The sequence below is a fragment of the Colossoma macropomum genome, unplaced genomic scaffold, assembly GCF_904425465.1.
Source record: "Colossoma macropomum unplaced genomic scaffold, Colossoma_macropomum, whole genome shotgun sequence".
Lineage (NCBI taxonomy): Eukaryota > Metazoa > Chordata > Actinopteri > Characiformes > Serrasalmidae > Colossoma > Colossoma macropomum.
Window position 1 is genome coordinate 22,713,551 of NW_023494807.1, and position 20,274 is coordinate 22,733,824.

Here is a 20,274-nt window from a genome sequence, read left to right on the forward strand (position 1 = left end):
CAGTGACCTCTCTCATACTTTATAACATCACTGCTTTGTTTATGTGTCTGCCCTGCTAAGATAATGCTAATTTCTGCTAGCCTGATAATAGGGATTGACCTGTTACTTTAGCATTAAGCTAACAGTGGTAAAAAGGTTTACATTTTATAGCAGTTCTCTAGATTAAACACAGACATTTTGAAGCCCATAACTAACATTTAAGTAACATGTTCTTTACAGGTTGGCTGTTTATTCCTTCAGTCAAGTCAAAGGCTCTCTCTGTATATTACTGCAGCCTGTTAGCTTAGCTATATCCTAAACTTTCTTCAGTGAGGACTGAATGTGGTCTAATTATCCCACTGAGGGCCTGTTAACATCAACAGAACAGCGTCTGCTGAATCAGTCAGTAACATAGAAGTTTGATGTTTGTGATTTTTTGATATTACATCATGGTTTTGCACTGCTCTGTTCATAAGAGATGTCTGGGCAGAATCAAGCAACAAATGCTAACGGCCTGTAGAATAGCACGTCTCTTGTTAAAGGGAAATGGGCAAAACAACCCTGCTGAAGAAGGACCATGAGGTTTTAACCCTAACAGTTTTGCTTTTTAAAGGGAATCGGCTTCATGGTTTCCAAAAAAGAGCACTATGTAGAACATCTTTATATCCCTTTTCCCATTAGGAAACTGTCCAATGCATTTAGAATCAGCCATTGGTCACCTGTTAAACCGATCCTTTACATTGTGATATCAACCCATTAAAAAAGCCAACGATTTCACAGACAGTGGATAAAGTGACAAGTAACGTATATGTAAACAGCAGTTCTGTCTACTGTGTTTTCTTTCATGGATTTAGCTTTTCATAGCATTTCTTTCTTTAAAATTCCAACAAAATCTCATCTTATGCTTTAAAGTTATTAAATTCTACTTTAGTGTGACTTTCCAGTCTGTGTGTTTGACAACAACGTCCAGCAAGAACATTAGCAATTAGCAATAGATAAATGAAGGCAGAAGACTAAACTAAGTTTACAAAACTCTGTGCTCGGTGTCTTTCTCTCACTCTTTCTATTCAGACCCCTCTGTGCTATTAATCCCACGCTGCCTCTGGTCAGTTCATTATTGAAACGGCACGTCAACAGTTTTTTTGCCCTTTGCTTTCCCTGCCAGTTCAGTTGACTTTCATTAATTCTGCTCTCAGTGCTCTGTACTGACTGCAGGCCTGAATGGGAGCTGATGGATGACTCAGAGCCTTCATGGCCCACAGCAGCAGGGCCTTTACCTGGTCTGGATGTGGAAGTTGTTTGTAGTTCCAGTGTGTTCATAATCGTGCACGGCAGCAGCGAAGATCATGGCGAAAATCTCCAACTCGGTTAGCCAGTGCTGAGAAGAGAAGAGAAGAGAAGAGAAGAGAAGAAGAGAAGAGAAGAGAAGAGATTAAGGAACAGAAAAACAGAAGAAAGATAAAGAGATAAAAGAAAATGACACTAAAGCCAGTGTTTTTAGAGCACTCAGACTGAACCCTGATGAGTTTTTCAATCTGTGTCGTGACTCATCTAATAAATAAGGTACGAGGCCTGTGCATCCTGCTAGAGTTTCATGTTAAAAGTTAATAACCCAGTGAAGTGGCTACACAAGCCGTTCTGCACCAATCTGACATTGTAAAATTGCAGCCTATAGGCACATTTATCCTGAGTCGTGACTACAGCTTCCGCCATGTTGCTGTACGTGAGACCATTCTCCATTATTTAAAGGCTAATCAAAACATTTGCAAGATTCTCAGGCCTCCTGCATTTGTGCTGCAGGCTCAGTACACTACAGGCCAAAAGTAAAGAAGCTAGCAGTGATTTTTTTTTTTTAAAGTTTCAGAAATACTTCACAATGAAGTCAATCTGCCAAAAGCTGACAATTATGAACATTTACTTTAACTATTTCCTTTTTCCAAAATGTTCCTTTGGCTTGATGTGATCTACTCTATCATATGGGATAAGTCTTTACTCTTGTTGTTGATAGCAGTCCCTTACATCGACCAGTTTTTAGCGATTTATGAACTCCTATTATAAAATCAGTAGTTCCATTTCTAAAATCTACTTGGATGAGACACACTTGAAGTCACTGTAAGACGCTCAATATACACTTGCTTATGTCCGCACACATTAACATTATAGTGTATTAATGACACAGTTTAAAACATTGTGCTGTTCATGAAATAACTACTACTGTTTCAGGAACGACATTGCTTGGCATGCTTTTGCCTGGTCAACTGTCATGCCAAAGCACACAGAAGTTTGCTGGTATAAACAAAGATTTGATACATTATCGCTTTTCATTCCAATAGACGCAGCAAACACTGCTGTTGACATGTTTAGTTCCTCCATTGCCCCCCTTGAGCAATGAATGTTTAAACCGCTACAGTGGTGTAAGACCACATTTTTAGTTGGTACAGAAAGATGTGTTGGCAATACGTTGGCTGGGCATCGACTTTTGCCTTCTCTTACTTGCGTAAAATATGTTTCTGGCCTATGGCTACACTCAACAGAAGCAACATGACACTGAAAGAAAAAGTCCATTGTAGCCTAACTTAGCACTGTGTCATGTGGCAAAAAATTGCAGTCATTTTTGTTGAGAAATCTCAACCTGGGCAGGACTGCAACAGGTCACGATTGACTCTTTGCCAATGACTCTGACAGTCAAAAAGCATGGTTTTGGCAAGGTCCTCCAGTTGAATAAAAACACCCCTAATCAAATAGCAATTGTTTATCGGAAATTAGTTTTTTAAACCGAAATTAACATCATTAGCATCAACAGCTTATCTTGCTTCTGGCAGATCGTAAAAGCTTATATGACAAAAAAAAACTTGACTATAAAAATGCAAAGAAAAAAGAGAATATACGTGTCATTTGTAGCCATTATTAATGAAACACTCTTGTCTGTTGTTGCATTTTTTGTACTTGATAATGTTAAAACAACAATCTCAGCAACTTTATCAGAAAGAAGAAGAAAAAGGAATATAAAGAAAAATAAAGTGGGCAGGGAAATAGAGAAAAAGAAGAGGTAAAATTCTCAGTGTCCTAAAAAAATTCATAGGACTTGATGTGAAGTTTGTGCTGCATTAAAAATTGCATCCATTTTATTTCATCCAAAAAATCATGTTTGGTGTGAAAAGGCCTTTCCAGTGATTTTACTGTATCAACAGCCCTTAAAGCACAGCATCTGATGACTTATTGCTTTAAAGTGAAACATAACTTAAGGAGCATAAGGACTTGGGAAACCCAGTGGATCTGATTAGCTGCAATAAAACTCTGCAGTTTATTATCACCAAGAGCTAAACTCATTAGATGGACACTATGTCTTCAGATATTCAGAAATTAATGTGTTTATGTTAATATTTCCATTCCCATTTCCTATTTAACTCTTGGCCTGTAGTTTTATTTGTGACAGCATCTGTACATGCAAACATGTAAGTATAGCAGAAGGTAAGCATATAGTTGATTGACCGATAGGCTGGACATACTAATAAGAATCAGTAGGGCCAATTTTTTAAAAAAAGTCAAATCCTCTCTACAGCTTTATGAATGACCTGTTGACTGTTGACTCCAAACAGGCTAGAGGCATGTGTGTTTGACTGAGTGAGATGGATGACCGCGCTGCCGGGCCTCTGTGTAATGCAGTTACGCAGAAAGCACTGCCCGTAGAATGTGCCCTGTTGACAAGCTGTCAGGGTAAAATGATTAAAGTTGATTAAGTGCACTGAAAAGGGGGACGGTGTGTTGGAGCACCGCCCCCCTTTTCAGTGCACTTAATCAACTTTAATCATTTTACAGTGTGCTCCAACACACCGTCCCATAATTTCCCTGGAGCCCCAGAGGGTGCAAGCTGATAATGGGCGCTCATAATTATAACGGGTCATTAGCTAAGAGTAATAAATATTGCAGAGTGTTTAGAAATGATTACTGGAATCAAAGCTCTAATAAGAGTGCGGAATATGACCACAATAACGTGTCAAATTATTATGTATCTAATGACGTGTGCAGAAAGAGTTCATATAAACCTAAGCATTTACTTACAGTGATTACTAGAAACTTTGCTTGCTGAACTTTCTGCTCATTATTTGTGGTTATTTTACCCTCATAGGCTCCCATGGGGTATGCTCTGTGAACCTCTCCTTACATTTTGTTATTTCTTCCATCTAGCTCATTGAAAAAAGTGTGTTGAAAGTGCAGATTCTAAATTTTGTGCTTGAAAGTGGAAGAGGAGATATTACATTATGACATGAATTTGATGTAAAGCTATTGTTGTGCATACAATCTTGTTTCATGCAAAGAAAAAAAATTGCTATGTTTTTGCCAATTATTGAGTGCAAAATCGACATAAATGTAATTATGTTATCATATAATTAATTACATATAAAAATATAGAGCAAAATTGATGAGAAAACAATAGGAATGACTCTATACCTCTGAGGTTGAAACCCATTTTTCTAAATCTCTGCAAAATTAAATGGTTAAGATGTAAATGAAGTCATTTGGAGTGGTTTGATGTGAACTGCTCCACCCTACAGAAACTTCTTGAGACTTACTTGTTCACAGTGGTGCTTATAGGAACCAGACGTCTGAAGAGTTTAATGCCTGAAATGCTGCCTGACGTATGCGACACTGCTTTATGATAATTTTGAAATAAGATTTTGTCCTAAAACATAGTTTTTCTATACCCAATCATGGCACAGATGTAAATACAGGGTGTTTAAGGCAAAACAATCACCAAAGAAAACTTTCATTTCTGTCATGTTAGTATTATCAACATTACAGATGACATACAGGTAGTTGTGAACAGTAAAAAATGGCTGTAGACATTGTGACACCTGGTTCGTATCACCATCACGAAATCTGAGTTGGTAAGTTTCTTTGGAACAAAGCATTTCACATCAAAGCACTCTGAATAACTTTACATCTTAACCACTGAATTATGCAGAATTTTTCAGTCAGTGAAGTTCCCTGTAAGGAAATAACACCCTACTCTTATTATCTTACTCTTATGAAAGGAGACACATAATTCACAGTCCAGATTAACTGGACACAGATGGCCCTCAGAAAGTTTGTCCTTGAAGGACCCTAACAGCATCTGTCTTAAAGCCCCACACTGTACATAAACGCTTTCCAAAATCATAATCTGAAACAGATTCACTTTAACCTTCTCTGGCCTCACAGTGTGTGTCATTTTGTACGTGTGTGTGTGTGTGTGCATGCACTCGTACTTTGAGAAGTAAAAGTAAAAAAGAAAATGCCTCCATAAACATGAAAACATGGAAATTCTGCTTGTTTACATTAATGTTTTTCTTTTGTTTTAGATTTTTAATGCATAATGGAAACAGTAAAATAGACAAAATAGATCAAAAAAACTTCACATTCTACATTTTTTGAGTATTTTATGTTTTCCCTTGTACTCTTCTTATATTGTCGTATGCAAAACTGAACACCCCTTGTCAAATTCTGCATTAAGTGAAAACGCAAACTTTACAGAGAACCAACTTAAGCATGGCATTATGACATGCTTTACACAGGTCCCATTTTATGTAATTTCAAATATGTTACATTTAGCAAATAAACAGTAATTGTGCATTAAAATGTGCAGAAAGAATTTTTACTTAGAAAATCAACAAATCATCATTTGACCAGGGGTGCCCAAACTTTCACATACACCTTTATGCTCATCGACTTGCACTAATAATATGCGGTAAATGTAAGTAAATATATGACATTATGTTACTGTCATATCTGTAATGTTAGGCTGCGTTTTTTTTTCCTAATACAACAAAACATGCAATTTTACCAGGGGCGCCCAAACTTTTGTATAAAGTTTGTGCGATTTTAAACAAAGTTATAACTCATATTTACATGACCATTTTTCAAGCTCTCTTTAGCCAATACATTTAAATAGGCTGTTTTTGTTATTGTGCCTGACTAATATATGTAAATGACCTCAGTTCTGACTGGCTGTTGTTCGAAAAGCATTCTGGGCTGAAACATTCTTTGTCATTGGCCATGTTAAACTGCTGTAGGCTGAATAGGCCGTCATATGTAAATGTGTTAAGGGTTGTGAGCTCACAATCATAATGAATTCAAAACAAATTCTATATGAACTGTAACAACTGGAGAGTGAATGGTGGGAGTTGGGGATGGGATTGGAGCAGTACAACATAACTCCACAGCCAATAAAATAAATACATAAGTATTACAATAAGTATTACAACAAGTAATAAATACAAAAACAAAAAAATAAATAAATAAGGATAAATGTACAGTAGATCAGCATAGTTCTACTAACTTAGGAAATCTGCCAATTTAATGATGTTAATCGATGTAATCTCTTTTCCATCAGGTATGCCAAGCAGCAGCATGCATAAGGTTAAGTGTCACTTTGTTTTTGTCGCTTGCCATTAAAGATGCATGTAAAAAAATGTGTGGGTTTAGCCAGGCCTGCCAGGACAGGCCTAATTTAGCTATGATAATACATAATTCTGTAGAAAATCCCCATAAAGATAGTAATACACAACTGTGTGTGTGGTCTATAAACGTACCACCATGCCAGTCTTGAGCAGTAGGTAATGGACGGTTTGGGTGACGTCAGCGGCGTGGATGAGATTGTGGTAGGGGATTTTTATGTTTGCTGTAGCCCACCTCCAGCGCCTCCACGAAGGACACTAAAGCTGAGATGGGAATCTGCCACAGATAGAAACCAAAATCATATCAATATCACGTTTATTCCCACACATAACCTGGAACCTGGAGAGAGAGTAATACACCTCATACCACGGGCGCTTCAGCCTAGATGGAGAAATATATGAGAAAAAGATAGAGAGACAGTGAGCGTGTATGTGTTTAAGAGCGAGAATTATTCACCTTGAATCGGCTGATGAGGTCATATCTGGTCAGGAGCTCGTAGAAGATGAATTTAAGTGCATGGTCCCCACTCGCTTCATTCAAAGCAAATACATCAAAAGTCCACTTGTCTATATGCTGCAAGGAAAAACACAGAAAACTGCAAAATGAGGTCATAGATACAATGATTAGTTGAGATGGGAAACCTAAAGTAAAAGTGTTATTACTTCAGTGAAGTAATGACTGAAGTGGATGTGAATAAAAAGTGGTCGGTCAGATGGAGACCTTTGGTGTTGATTTCTGGGAACTAAAGTTACATGTCTGTAATTATCCAATCAGGATTTTTTTCTCCATAGTATCCAGGCAGATACAGCCAAGCAAGCGCTCGCACTTTTCGCTTTCCACTGAGTGGGACCAATTTTGGGACAAATGTCATTCTAAACCTTCTGGAAGCCTTAGACATGTCAATGACTGAATACGAGCCATAGTCTACCCTGACTGTTAGAAATGGAAAACAGCAGTAGTTCTGCGCCCGCACAGTTCGTATAGTACTTTACCCTCTACATACAAGGTAAAACATATATTAATATTTCTGTTCAGAGCTTCAGATAAAATGTCTGTTAAGAGCTTCGGATAAAACACAGAATGTCTTATACAAGCTTCAAACATCCGTGTTCTAGAATTGCCAAAAATGTTAATGTGCACCGCTGCTAGCCTTGCGCTAACACTTCTAAAATCCCATAGGGTTGCTATGGAAATTAACATTAATGTACATTTTCATTTCCTCACCTTGGAAGCAATATGCTATACAAGTAAGAGTCCTTGGGAAAGACTCCTAACACTACAATCACCTGTAGTACGCTCTGGATAAAAGTGTCTGCCCGGTGCCATACACGTAAGTGAAAGTAGCAGTGAAAACAACTTCAATAGGAGTAAAAAAAAAAATCCTTGCATAATGAGTTGCCAATAGAACTGCAGTGCATCCACTGAAGTACTAAAGTTTGTTAGCTATTCTTCTCTTTTTTAGACTCTTTTGGTCTATAATAAAATACTAAAGTACTGAAGTGAAAGATGTGATATTAAACCCAAAAGGCTAAAAAAGAAAACAGATTCCACCCGAATGAGGGGACCTGAATGGTCATGTCAGGTCCAGTCAGGTTTGGACACTGCTTGCCAAACATTGGTGGGCTCGGGTTGGGTTCAGCACCCCTCCTACTTTTAACAGGCTTTACCCTTCATTTTCCCTCTTAGTTTTACTCCTTACTTTATTCTTCCTCTCTACTTTCATGGAGTCACCCACCCGTGATGTTGGCAGAATTTAGCACCGAGGTCCACAAGGTTTCTCACGCTCGTGAGAAATGGATGTGCGGGAAATAAATCAGCAAATCGATTCAGTAGAGCAGTTTGCTATATCAGCACCACACAGCGTAAAGTATTATGGAAATATTATCCACTCTAAACTCTAAAGAACTTTAGGATGTTGTTCAGATGAATATATTTGAATGGTTGATTATTTTACTATGTCATTTTATTATTTTATATATGGTACTGTGCAAAACACTTAGGCATTTGAGAAAGTTGTTATTAAAAATATATTTATTTGGGCAAAGAGCATTTATTTGTTCAAAAAAACAGTCATATTAGAATAAATAAAAAATACCAGTAATACAATACCTACACTAATCCATGCTTTATTATGTTAAATCAAGTGTGCTGCTGACCAATTGAAATAAACCAGTGTGATGGCTGGGGACCACAAGGAGAAATCTGGAACCAAATTTTTGTTCTTCTACCCAGCTCACAAGATCTCATCAACTTGCTACTAAAATAAGAGACTTATTATTTTTTACTGCATTAATGTTTGTTTACATTCATGGTGTTTTTTTCTGGCAAAATTATTCCATATGTACATTTTTCTATTTGCTTATGGGTGTATAACTTTTGAATAGTACTGTATAAGTTTTTTATTTTATTTACTTGTGATAATGACTGCCGTATACTACTAATGACTTCTATACTCACTACACAGAATTTAACCAGCACTATCATTAGTAATATCAGACTTTATTGGGCACGGTAAGGGGTGACGGGCCTGTTCAGGTCAGTTTTGGGCAGAATTTTGTTGGGTCAGTTCCAGATTCAAAAGTTAAGACATCTGTATTTGGTTTTAGGCCACACTTTCAGGTCTGGTCAAAACTAATGTCTTTCCAAACAAACATATTTTAGTAGAAGTAAAAGTATAATTTGAAAATACTCCACCAAAATTTGACATATGCAAAAGTTTGGCCACTCTTTGTCAAATGGCACGTTTTGTTGATTTTTCTAAGTGAAAATAAGTTAACACACCCTCTACAGAGAACACACTTCTGCACATTTTAATGCACAGTTACTGTTTATTTGCTGAATTTAACATATTGGGGGAAAAATAAACATAAAATGTGGTCCGTGCAAAAGGTACAGCACATTTTATATTTGGTGTTTTATTTTTTTCCAATATGTTGTACTCAACAAACAGAAATTGTGTGCAAAAATGTGCATAAATATTAAAGACATATTTACACTTGTTCCCTGTGGAGGATGTGTTAACTTATTTTCACTTAGAAAATCAACAAAACATGAACTTTTGCTAATAACTGTGCATGTAACTTAGTAAACGGAACTGGTTATCATCCAACTCTGAACATCAGTTAGCAGGAGGAAGTGCAGTTTGTTCATTTGTGTGCATTTCTCACCTTAAGCACAGTTATGACGGACGGAGGGTAGCTCAGTCCCACCATGTTGGACGTCCGGCGGTACATTCTGTTTGGAGAAGATAAAAACATCAAATGAGCATCACGCGGTGAGTCTGAAAAGTAACTGTGCCTAGAAACCTAGCGTTCCCCCATATCCCCCTCCAGAGGCCTAAAGACACCCCACTGGAATATTGACCTTCAGTGCAGTTAAAGACACATCAGGGATGAGTGTCTTTCTCTTCGCTTCAAGCATCAGTCCAGATTTGCTGCATGTGGCAGGCCAGTTAACAGTACTGCACCAACAGAGGTCTTTATAATCACTACACTGCTTCACGATCGTGCTACCAATTCTGCACATTTTTTACGCTCTCTGTTATTAAACTAAGCAGGAAGCCATGGCACGGTTTGATTCCTGTTACAGGCTTTTAAGTGCTTCTGCTCTGTCCTTTGTCATTGTAATTCAGTTATGCAGTGCAGAATAAAATATATTACAACATAGTTAAATGATGCTGTCTGATACAATCACATCCACAGAGAGAGAGAGAGAAAGAGAGAGAGAAAGAGAATAAGAGGGAAGAGAAATTTATCTTGTAGTCATTTTAGTCATTTAGTATTTCTTCACACTCTTCTTTTTGAGGCACAATTACACGTTATATGTCCAAGGGTATCCAGACAGCCCTCCTAATTAGTAAGGTGCATCCATTGTTGACACAGGTGTTATTATGCAATTATTATGCAAATACAGCTTAATCTCCATATAAAAGCAATGCAAAATATAATGGGACACTCTGGAGCAGCCACACATAAGCCTAAGGTTACCATGTCCAATGCCAAGCATCAGCTAGAGGGGTATAAAGACCCCCAGCACTGTGGATCAGTGGAACTGTGTTCTCTGGAGTGGTGATTGTGATCCAGAGCTAATCATCCAACATCAGTACCTGACTTCACTAATGCTCTTGTGGCTGCAATTAAATCCTCACGGCAATGTTCCAACATCTAGTGTAAAGTCTTCCCAGAAGAGTGGAGGCTGTTACTACAGCAAAAGCTATTAACACTTTAGATGTCAGAGGACACTTTGGATGATGAACAAACTTTTGGACAGTGTAGCTTTGAAAGGTGAAACAAATCTAAGGGAACTCTGCAGTGCATGTTTTAGACTCCACTCAAAGATTTATAATGGGATTTGGACAGTGGAGTTTATGACCACCAGGAGACAGAGTGCATCTTTCAACAAGCAACTGTGAGCGTTTGGAAGGTAAACTGGGGAAACCCATAACTCCTCCTTGTACTCCCTGCCTGCTGGCTGATAGAGTATTCAACTGAAGCGCTGCTTCATCATTGTGTGTGTATATACTGAGATACGGATGTGCTGAATTCCCACGATTCAAATGAGGACTTCATTTCCATGTGAATGAAATATATTACATCAACATAGTTTTGTCTTTCTGTTTACTTAGTTTTAGCAATATCTGAGTTGATGTAATATATTTTATTCATGTGGAAATGATATACATCTTTTAAACCAAGTAAATTTAATGCATTCAAAAAACATGCAGCAGCTGACACTTCAACACGTTTTGCCTTCTGATCTTGACCTGGCAGCATAAACACACTGAGTTGTAGATAAATTGGACTTTGAAGTTGAATGTGAAGAGCATTTATTTTTCCAATAAAATAGAAAATAAATAGTCTAAAGACTGCTTAGTTTGTCATTTTTTACTCTTTAGATTAATTTACTAATTCATTAAATAGGTTGAATTTTTCAGCCCTATTTGTAAACAAGATGCAGCTAAATTTCAGTTAGAGAGGGCAAGAAAATATTTTTTTTTATTTGTTATCCTGGTTGAGAAACTACAATTATTATCAAATGTCTCACTGTGTTGTGGTGACCCCACCTCTCCACAAATATCCCAGCCTGCACTGCGTGCACGATGCTGCGGAAGCGCGGCTTCTCCTCCGTTCGTCTCAGCATTAGCCCCATCTGCCGCGTGAAAGTGGAGGCCAGCCAGTCCCGAACCTCCGAGGGCACAGAGTCCGACTGGATATCACTGAGCTCATCCTCTGTGTCCACCAACCTCCTGAGAGAGAGAGAGAGAGAGAGAGAGAGAGAGAGAGAGAGAGCGCACACAAAAACTGTCACCAATGTTCTGCACACAAAATCCTGCCATGAAAATTGGTTAAGCACAATTACAACTGTGTCTAACACCAACTGAGCCCGAGCTGAGGCCACGTTCAGCTCTCCATCCTTTCCATCACAGTAATTATGTTAATGCCTTCCTTTTTTTTTTTTTAAGAGACAGTCATTATAAACCATCTTGTAAATTTCTAAACAATTTCACATTTGTAAATTGAATAGCAACTAGAAATAATCAGTAAAAAATGGAATATAAAATATATATAGTGTAGGTACTCTTATTACTCATATTGGCCACCACAAAACTGTAAGTTTGATGATAAATTACTGCTAAAATAATTTCACAAGTCAGTTTGTAAAGTTTCTGCCCTGCTAGATCTGCCTGGGTCAACTGTAGGTCTTATTGTTGTGAAATCCCTCAATATCGGCCTCACTTGGAGTTTTCCGTAACTCATCTCAATCTTTATGCCTACAACAGTTTATTGTATTTACAATTACATTACCTTTATTCTCTGTGGGCATCTATAATACATAACACTAGTTACCATGGCAGCACACTTTTTACCTCAGAGGGAACAAAGCTAACCGCTAAGACGCTTTCACTGAGACACCTGTGGTTTTGTACACGCAGAATTACAACATTGTTAGTGATACTTAAATATTGTTTTCAGATGTAATTTTTCTGCACGAATAAAGTGTAAATGCCCTACTAAGACAGGAGCTTTTGTTGGTTGAAGTGGCTGTAATTGGGGGACGGCTGATGTTGGGGGTAATAATGTTAAATATATCCTGTATTTACAGTTGTATCTTTCAAAATCATGTGTATTTCCTTTCACTCAAAACAGAAAATTCTGTATTGTAAAAACTTCAGCACTCTCCAGTTTCTTTCTTCAGTTCTTACTCAAGACAATACAGACAAGCATCAACTTACTAAAAGTCAACTAGCATGACAACACAAATCCATTATATAAAATATTCAAATGTACAGAATACTATAAACACATTTTCACTTTTCAGATTCTGTACAATTAAACATTCTCTTTTTCTTTTCTTTTTTTTCCATTTTCTCGTTTCTCAGCTTTCTAACTAGCAACTGTTAGCTAACAGTAGCAGGCTAACAGGCTATCATGTAGTTGAACTGCATTCATGTCAAGTTAATTATTAAAACATTAATATTTCTGAGAAACGGTAGCACATGCTGACATAGAGGTCAGTCATCACCAAATTAACACCATGTTACTATAAAAAGTGAAAGCCAAAGACAAAGAATACACCAAGATAGCTAACATTATGCTAGCTTGTAGGCCAATGTTAACACAATTCTAATTTTAGCTCATGTTTCAGGGTATTCGATATTGTAGCTATATGTCTAAAAGTCAATAGAGAACATATTATACAGCTGCAACTTTATCAACAACAATTTGAATTTACTACAGAGATGCAAACGTAGGAGTTCCCTCTCATGATGACATGGTGCAGTTTTATCTTATGAAAAACTTGCATTCAATCAGGAGTGCTCAAACTTTTATCTGGAACTGTACATGATGATGTGTTCTTTTAGCAGTTTCACTAACGACACCGTATTCATGGACAGCAGAATGTAGCGTGCTGCTATTTTTTCCCCACTAAATCATAAACCACTCGAATGTAAAACATCACCAGAACTGACTAGCAATCTCTGCAGTTCTGCATGTGACAGCGTTAGTGTCCTAATCTGAGAGTGACCAAATGACGCCATGGTTACATAATTCCATAAGCTTTTTTTTTTATCTAGTCTTTTTTTTTTTTTATTTAGTCGTCATGACTGCCATGCTCAGGCAAGTGTTACACCTCTCCCTGTTTTCCCTGTTTATTGGATAAATGTGTATTAGAAACAATGGGGGCAGCACCACAGCTAACACATGAACCAAGTGGGGATTTAGCAATTACCTCTACGTGCAGTGAGCTGAGCAAGGAAAGCGTTGGTAGCTAGACACATATGAAAATGTCTATTTAAGATATAAAGAACATGTCCATTCAGAGAGCTGTTCAGACATGTTTGGTATCTGCAGTTTCTTTCTTTAGTTTTGTCCAGAAGATACGAGGCTAATGTAGATAACCGGCAATGTCCATTTTTAAGAAGCAAAATATAATTTTGTGTCAGAAAACAACATAAGCAAGTCCATTTGAGATTACCTAACAACTTCACATGATTTGAGGCCTGATTTGTGTGAGGAATTAGGTGTTCAATTAGCTGCTAACTGATGCCTAACTTTGATTACTTATTAGCTACATTAGCCTTGTAGCTCCAGTGCAAAACACACAAAACAAACCTCATACTCCAAACACCCAGATAGCAAGAGGATAGCGGATCACTGCTGGCCCACTGAAGGCAAAGCTGGCAGCCCACTGGCTTTTTGCTCAGTGTTTTCCAGGCAGCCCACTTATTTTTCTTATTTTTTACAATTTACTTATTTTTCCCTCACTTCTTTCTTTTGTTAGCCTTTATACATTAGTTTAGTAAATCATTTAACAGTAATATCATAAATAAAGAAGGTTATACAGCAGCTCTAACCAATCTAACAGTGTCAGCGACAACATTTTCAACTAAATCATTTTATATTAGGCCTAGTCATTCATTTTTTCCTCTTAGTGTTTTTTTTCCTCTTAGTGGTTTGTAATATTTGTCAAAATAAAAGGCTATGTGAATTTAAAATCTGTTTAAAGAGATAAAAACTAGTTAGAGCTTGTAAGAAGGACAATAATCTAGGGTGGTCCAAGAGTGGCATACATCAGTGGAAACCTTATCCAGCCAGTGCACTAATATATGCTTGCTATCTGGCCATGTCTTGGCTAATAGACTAGATATGAGATAAGAAGGAAAACTGTATAAATTCGATTTTTCGCAGAGCTATTGCTTTAAAAGATCATCTCTAAAAGATGCACAAAGGTGTTATTACAACTACAAATCAGCTTGACTGTGCAGTGTACTGTTGCAGCATTTATATACTATGCAAAAGTCAGAGACCACCCTTCATTTATTTACTTGCCTGTCGAAACAGTCATTGTTGTAAGTTATTTGCTTATTTTATTAGATATTTCTGTGGCGATACATATAAGATAATTAATTTGGACCAAGAAGAGGGAAAGTCAAAGAAAAATAAGAGGAAAAAAACAAGTGTTTCCAAAACTGGAGTTCAAAAAATAATTAAAAGATGTAAAGAAAATGGAACTCCTAACAAAGAGGCTGCTGGTGTTCTCAGAACAATGGATTAAACAGATCTCAACATCACTGAATGTTTTGGGATTATCTGTCCATTTTGGGAGATGCAGAAAGTGCGACCAACTTCTAAGACTTCTTTTGCACTTTACTGTAATTCTATCAAGACAATGTCCAACACTGACTTTTGAAAAGTTGCTTTAAAAACTACAGGAGCTATAGTGAAAAATGCTAGTTGCTTTTTGAAAAAAGATTCCAACTGATTTATAATGGCACCATAATGCTTTTAGGGATGTTGATGTTTCTTCTTATTTCTTCAGATATAGATTTGTAGTCAGGGCCATGCAACCTCTATTAGTGTAAGTGAATGGGTGCTGGTAGAAGTTTTCTTTGTGTGCTGATCTGAGACCAATTTGGCCATTTCTCAGAAACAGGGACAGTCCTGGTCGGGTAATTCATCATCATCTCTCCAGTGTATATGGGCTCCAGTTCAGGCAAGCAAAGAGTAAATATGAGGTGGGACCTGCCACCCAAAAACAGCACATAAATAATGTCCTGATGAATGAAGGCCTGTTTGAGAACACAGAGGACGTGGTTGAGATATCAAACGAATGCAGGCTCTTCCTTTTTGTCAGTTTTCCTAGACCTTGTGCTCAAAGCAGCACAGAACTAAATTTCTAAAGGGTCTTAAAATTACTTTTCAAGAAACAACTTAACGCATCGGTTCAAAACTTCTTCGCATTCCAATATTCCTGCTCATTCAGCTTAACTCCACTGCCAACAACCCTTGAGTCAGAAAGTTATTCATAAATGTAGCAGGCCAATAAATTATGGGATGCAAATTTCACCTTGCTCCTGACAGATGTTTCTTAAATAAAGGGCTTTTCAACAGCTCTCAAAACAGCTGCCACTTAAAAGCTCCCAAATTGCTTAGCGCATTAAGTATCCTTCTTGCTTAGTTTATGCTCCTATCTGAGGGCACCCTGATACTTGACTGTCTTGCAATACGTTGAGGAGCCTGCCCAAAACTAGAACTTTAAAGTGAAACACTTTAGATAATCTAGTTTGTGAAAGCTTGGCTTGATACTTTACCTTGTTTCTTCGATGTAGACGGATTCAAGCACCGTGGCTGCATACTCAAGGTTCTTCTTCAGGTCAACCAGGGACGCCTCTCCCCTCTCGAGCTGTTTCACCAGACACCGCAATCTGAACACAAAATACAGAAATGGAGCTTTGAACACCAACAGGACCAAATGAGATTTATGCCAAAAACCAATCAGCAGCCTGGCCTGCAGCTGTGGTCCCCAAACGTCCTCCTGGTGCTCAATCTTGTTCTTGCTATTCTGCACTTGATCCAAGGTTTGATAAGCTTAATCAGATGTGTAATATTTGAGTTTCTAAAGAGGTTGTGTGCTTCTGCCTGATTGGAATGAAAACATGCAGCCAAAGCGGCACTTAGCGGGTAAGATTGGTGACCCCTGCCCTAGAAGAACCACTTACGGTTCCCTGAAGAGCCCCTCAATTGAGTACGTAGAACAAAATCCAGTATTGTAGGTCTCTGAGTAAAGTCTATCACTAAAGGGGCACTCTGATCAAAAATGAAAACTTTAAACAGTGCTTCATCTGTTGTAAATGTGCCCATCCGCCTCCTATAGTTGTGCCACAATGTCTCTAGAGTGAGACTTTCCAGTTTGAAAACTAGGAAAGCCTCTTCTGATTATGTTGAAGATGTGAGGAACTTTTAAAGGGGGGTTGTTTGAAATGCTTTTCCTGCTAACCGGCTATTGCAGAAGGAAGTCAGATGGCTAAATGATTCTTCTAGGAAGCTACATAACACATCTGTATTTATTAGCCTCTATATCTGTGGATATGCTAGCAGATTTGATTATAATCTAGAATAGGGGTCAGCAACCCAAATGTTAAGAAGAGCCATTTTGTCCTTTCAACAAAAATCAAACCACCTTGCGAGCCACAATATTTTATGTCCGTTTTAACATCTTGGCTGTAAATATGTCTCAGTACATGCTAGTTTACTAGTATAGGCTAAAAAATATAATACATACGCAGTTTTACTTTGCTCTGCTTTAAGCTTTAGCTCAGCTATAGCCAATTTTCTTGCATTTCCAGCAGGAAACTTTTCCACAAAAGTGGAATAGTTTCTTGTAAAATGTCTCTCAGCCTTCGATTTTTTTAACTTCTTTTTGGATTTTCCCTGTTCTTTTTTCCATCTTAAATGGTGCAAGAAGTGCCAGAATGTAACTGTGGCACCATTTAAGGTGGAACAGGAAATTTAAACAAGAAGCTGGCGAACGAGAAGCTGACTTCAGCCTCGCGACTGTTTCTCACTACAGATTAAACGTATCAGCAGCACTCTGTGTGCCATCCTTCAGAGTTAAAGAGTGAATGAACAGATATAGGCTACATTAAGTCCAGCATTTATGACCATTTAGTGTTAAGACTGTGTTAGAACGACCAACAGAGCTTTATTTTACTGTAAAGTTGGATTATTTTATGTTTACCTAAAAATCTAATTCTGCCGTGGAGCCTCAACAGGGCAGTAGAAGAGCTGCATTGCCGACCCCTGACCTAGGGGAATCCCAAGGGCTGTATGATGTATTTGCATAATGCATGTTGGGAATTGTAGTGAGAGAACACTAATGGATGAAAACATTAAAAAGATATGAAATTGAGTTCTGTCAAGCTGATGAGGAATTCAGTGCTGCACTACAGAATATTCCATAACTGGAATACTCCTTTAATGTTCAGATCAGTTAAAGGCAAATATACTCTGCTGTCCTGCTGTGATATATGTAGCTAATCATTACAAACACACTAGCACTGCTCATCAAAAAAAGCTGCACTATAGATGGACTGCAGAGAAACTTGTGCACTGACGTACTTGAGTATCCATGGTGATATTGTTCAGTTCGGTTATCTTTGCTTTCTTATTCTGAGGATGGTATTCGCACATCAGGGGATCACAAACTCACCAGTTGATTACAACTGAATACTCTCTCTCTCTCTCTCTCTCTCTCTCTCTCTCTCTCTCTCGCTCTCTTTTAAACATTTTTTGCGTTCATGTAAACCAGTTGTTATAGACACAAAGTGGGAAGTCTCCAACATGATAATGACCAGCAGTCCAATTTAGGCTATTTCACAGTTTTGCTGTGCATTAAGGGCAGCTGTCCAACAGTAACAATGTTATTTGCTTGTGTCTGAGCAAATTCAAGTGAAACTGAAGTGATTCAAGGCTCAGTGGGTTTAAAGCCAATTAGTTTAGTAGGAAATTTACCATAGCTAAAGGTAAAATATAAGTCATATATATGAACGAAAAAAATCAATGTAACAAGTAAAACACCTTAGGTAAGCACAATAACTTCAGCTAGGTGTAAATGACATGACCTTTTGGTTAATATGCAAATAATACTGTGAACATTTTTCCATGCTGTAACTGAGCTTCCTGAGATTCTGAAAAATAATAGGGTATATGAGCATTTCTAGTCCAGATACACTCAGACCCTATATATGGATTTAATAACTGGGATAAGATGCCTTAACGAACTAAAGGGGAAATTCCACCGATTTTTCAAAATTTGTGCATAATACAATTGTAAAGACAAAGTCCTTCTGAGTTGTTTGCTATGAAATTCTTACTGTTACTGAATCAGAATTTAAAATGGTGGTGATAGGAACCAAACATCTAAACAGTTTGAGAAAAGCTTTTGGCCTAAAATGTGTTTTTTAAACTTATGGTACAGAGGTACATGCCGGGCGTTGCACACTGTCAGAAAGTTCTCCCCATGTTCTCCCCATGTCTGCGTGGGTTTCCTCCCACAGTCCAATGACATGCAGTCAGGCTAGTTAGAGATACTAAATTGTCCCTAGGTGTGAGAGTGTGTGTGAATAGACTGGCAACCTGTAGATCAGTACCTTTTATTCTGAGAGTGTAAGGAAAAGCAGTAACCAATCAAAATTTATGTTTTCACATTTTACCACGGCTTTACCATTATCAATATTGCATATAAAACCTCAAGAAAGCACAAGTAGATTCACTGGTCATTTTGGAGAGTAATAAATTGTCTATATTTGCATTGTAGACACTGTAACCCCCGGTTCCTATCACCACCATTGTAAAGGGTTGGCAAGGTTCCCCTTGTGTACTTTTCAAAAGTGTATTTAATATGAAGCGTACATACTTTCAATGTTTACACTTAAACATACCCTAATACATACTAAATGTATTATTTTGGAACAACTTATGATAACTTAAGTTTATTTGTATTGTGATTAAGCTATAATTGAATATATACACTAAAATGCACTTAAAATGCTATCTGGAGTATGTGCCAATAAGGAGTGGCATCTACCACAACATCTGCCACTAGAAACTGCCACTTCTAATAATAAGTGGCATGAAAGGCAGCAGTTTGCAAAGATCTTCGTATGCTAACAGTAGCGTGTAGCCTAAACATCCATGTACACAGACATTAGGCTACATGCTAGTTGCTTAGTCTAAACATCCGTGTACAGGTAGATAGGCTACATGCAAGTAACTTAGTCTAAACTTCAGGGTACACATACACAGACATAGTCTACCTGCTAGTAACTTAGTCTAAACTTCAATATACACATAGGGTATATGCTTGTAGCTTAGTCTAAACTTTAGTGTACAGGTAGATATGCTACATGCTAGTGGTTTAGTCTAAACTTCAGGGTACACATACACAGAGACAGGCTACACGCTAGTAGCATAGTCTAAACTTCAGTGTACACATAGATAGGCTACATGCTAGCAGCTTAGTCTAAACTTCAGTGTACACATACACAGATATAGTCTACACACTAGTAACTTAGTCTAAACTTTAGTATACACATAGGGTATATGCTTGTAGCTTAGTCTAAACTTCAGTGTACAGGTAGATAGGCTACATGCTAGCTAGTCTACATGTACCTCTCCACCATGAATGGATTTTAAATAGCTATTTTTAGACCACAATCTTCACAAAGCCGTCATAAAACAATACCTCAGGCATCAGGCAGCATATTCATAACCATTTTATGTAATACATTTCTGAGAGGTAGCTTTTAGGGACAATAACTGCTTCAGACATCTGGTTCCTATCTCCACTACTGTCAAAAATTCTGACTCTATGTTTCTCTAGAATGAAGCATTTCACATCAAATCACTCTGAATGACTTTGCTTAAATTTTAATGCTTTAATTATGCAAATTTAACTTAATACACTTTAATACACTTGTCTGTGAGATCTCTAATGAACTTGACACATGTCTGATCTAAAATAGACCACATCACTGATATATGGATCAGTGGGCTAAACTCCAAGCTAACTCTAGGA

General features: G+C 37.6%; 1 protein-coding gene across 1 annotated transcript in view; it reads right to left on the reverse strand.

Annotated features, from left to right (window-relative positions):
- pde1cb (phosphodiesterase 1C, calmodulin-dependent b) overlaps positions 1-20,274 on the reverse strand; it is a 144,302-nt gene that overhangs the window by 23,620 nt on the left and 100,408 nt on the right. Inside the window, 7 exon segments of the mRNA XM_036556098.1 lie at positions 1,257-1,357; positions 6,552-6,626; positions 6,628-6,693; positions 6,874-6,990; positions 9,585-9,651; positions 11,480-11,662; positions 16,010-16,123. Coding sequence (XP_036411991.1) covers positions 1,257-1,357; positions 6,552-6,626; positions 6,628-6,693; positions 6,874-6,990; positions 9,585-9,651; positions 11,480-11,662; positions 16,010-16,123 — 723 coding nt within the window.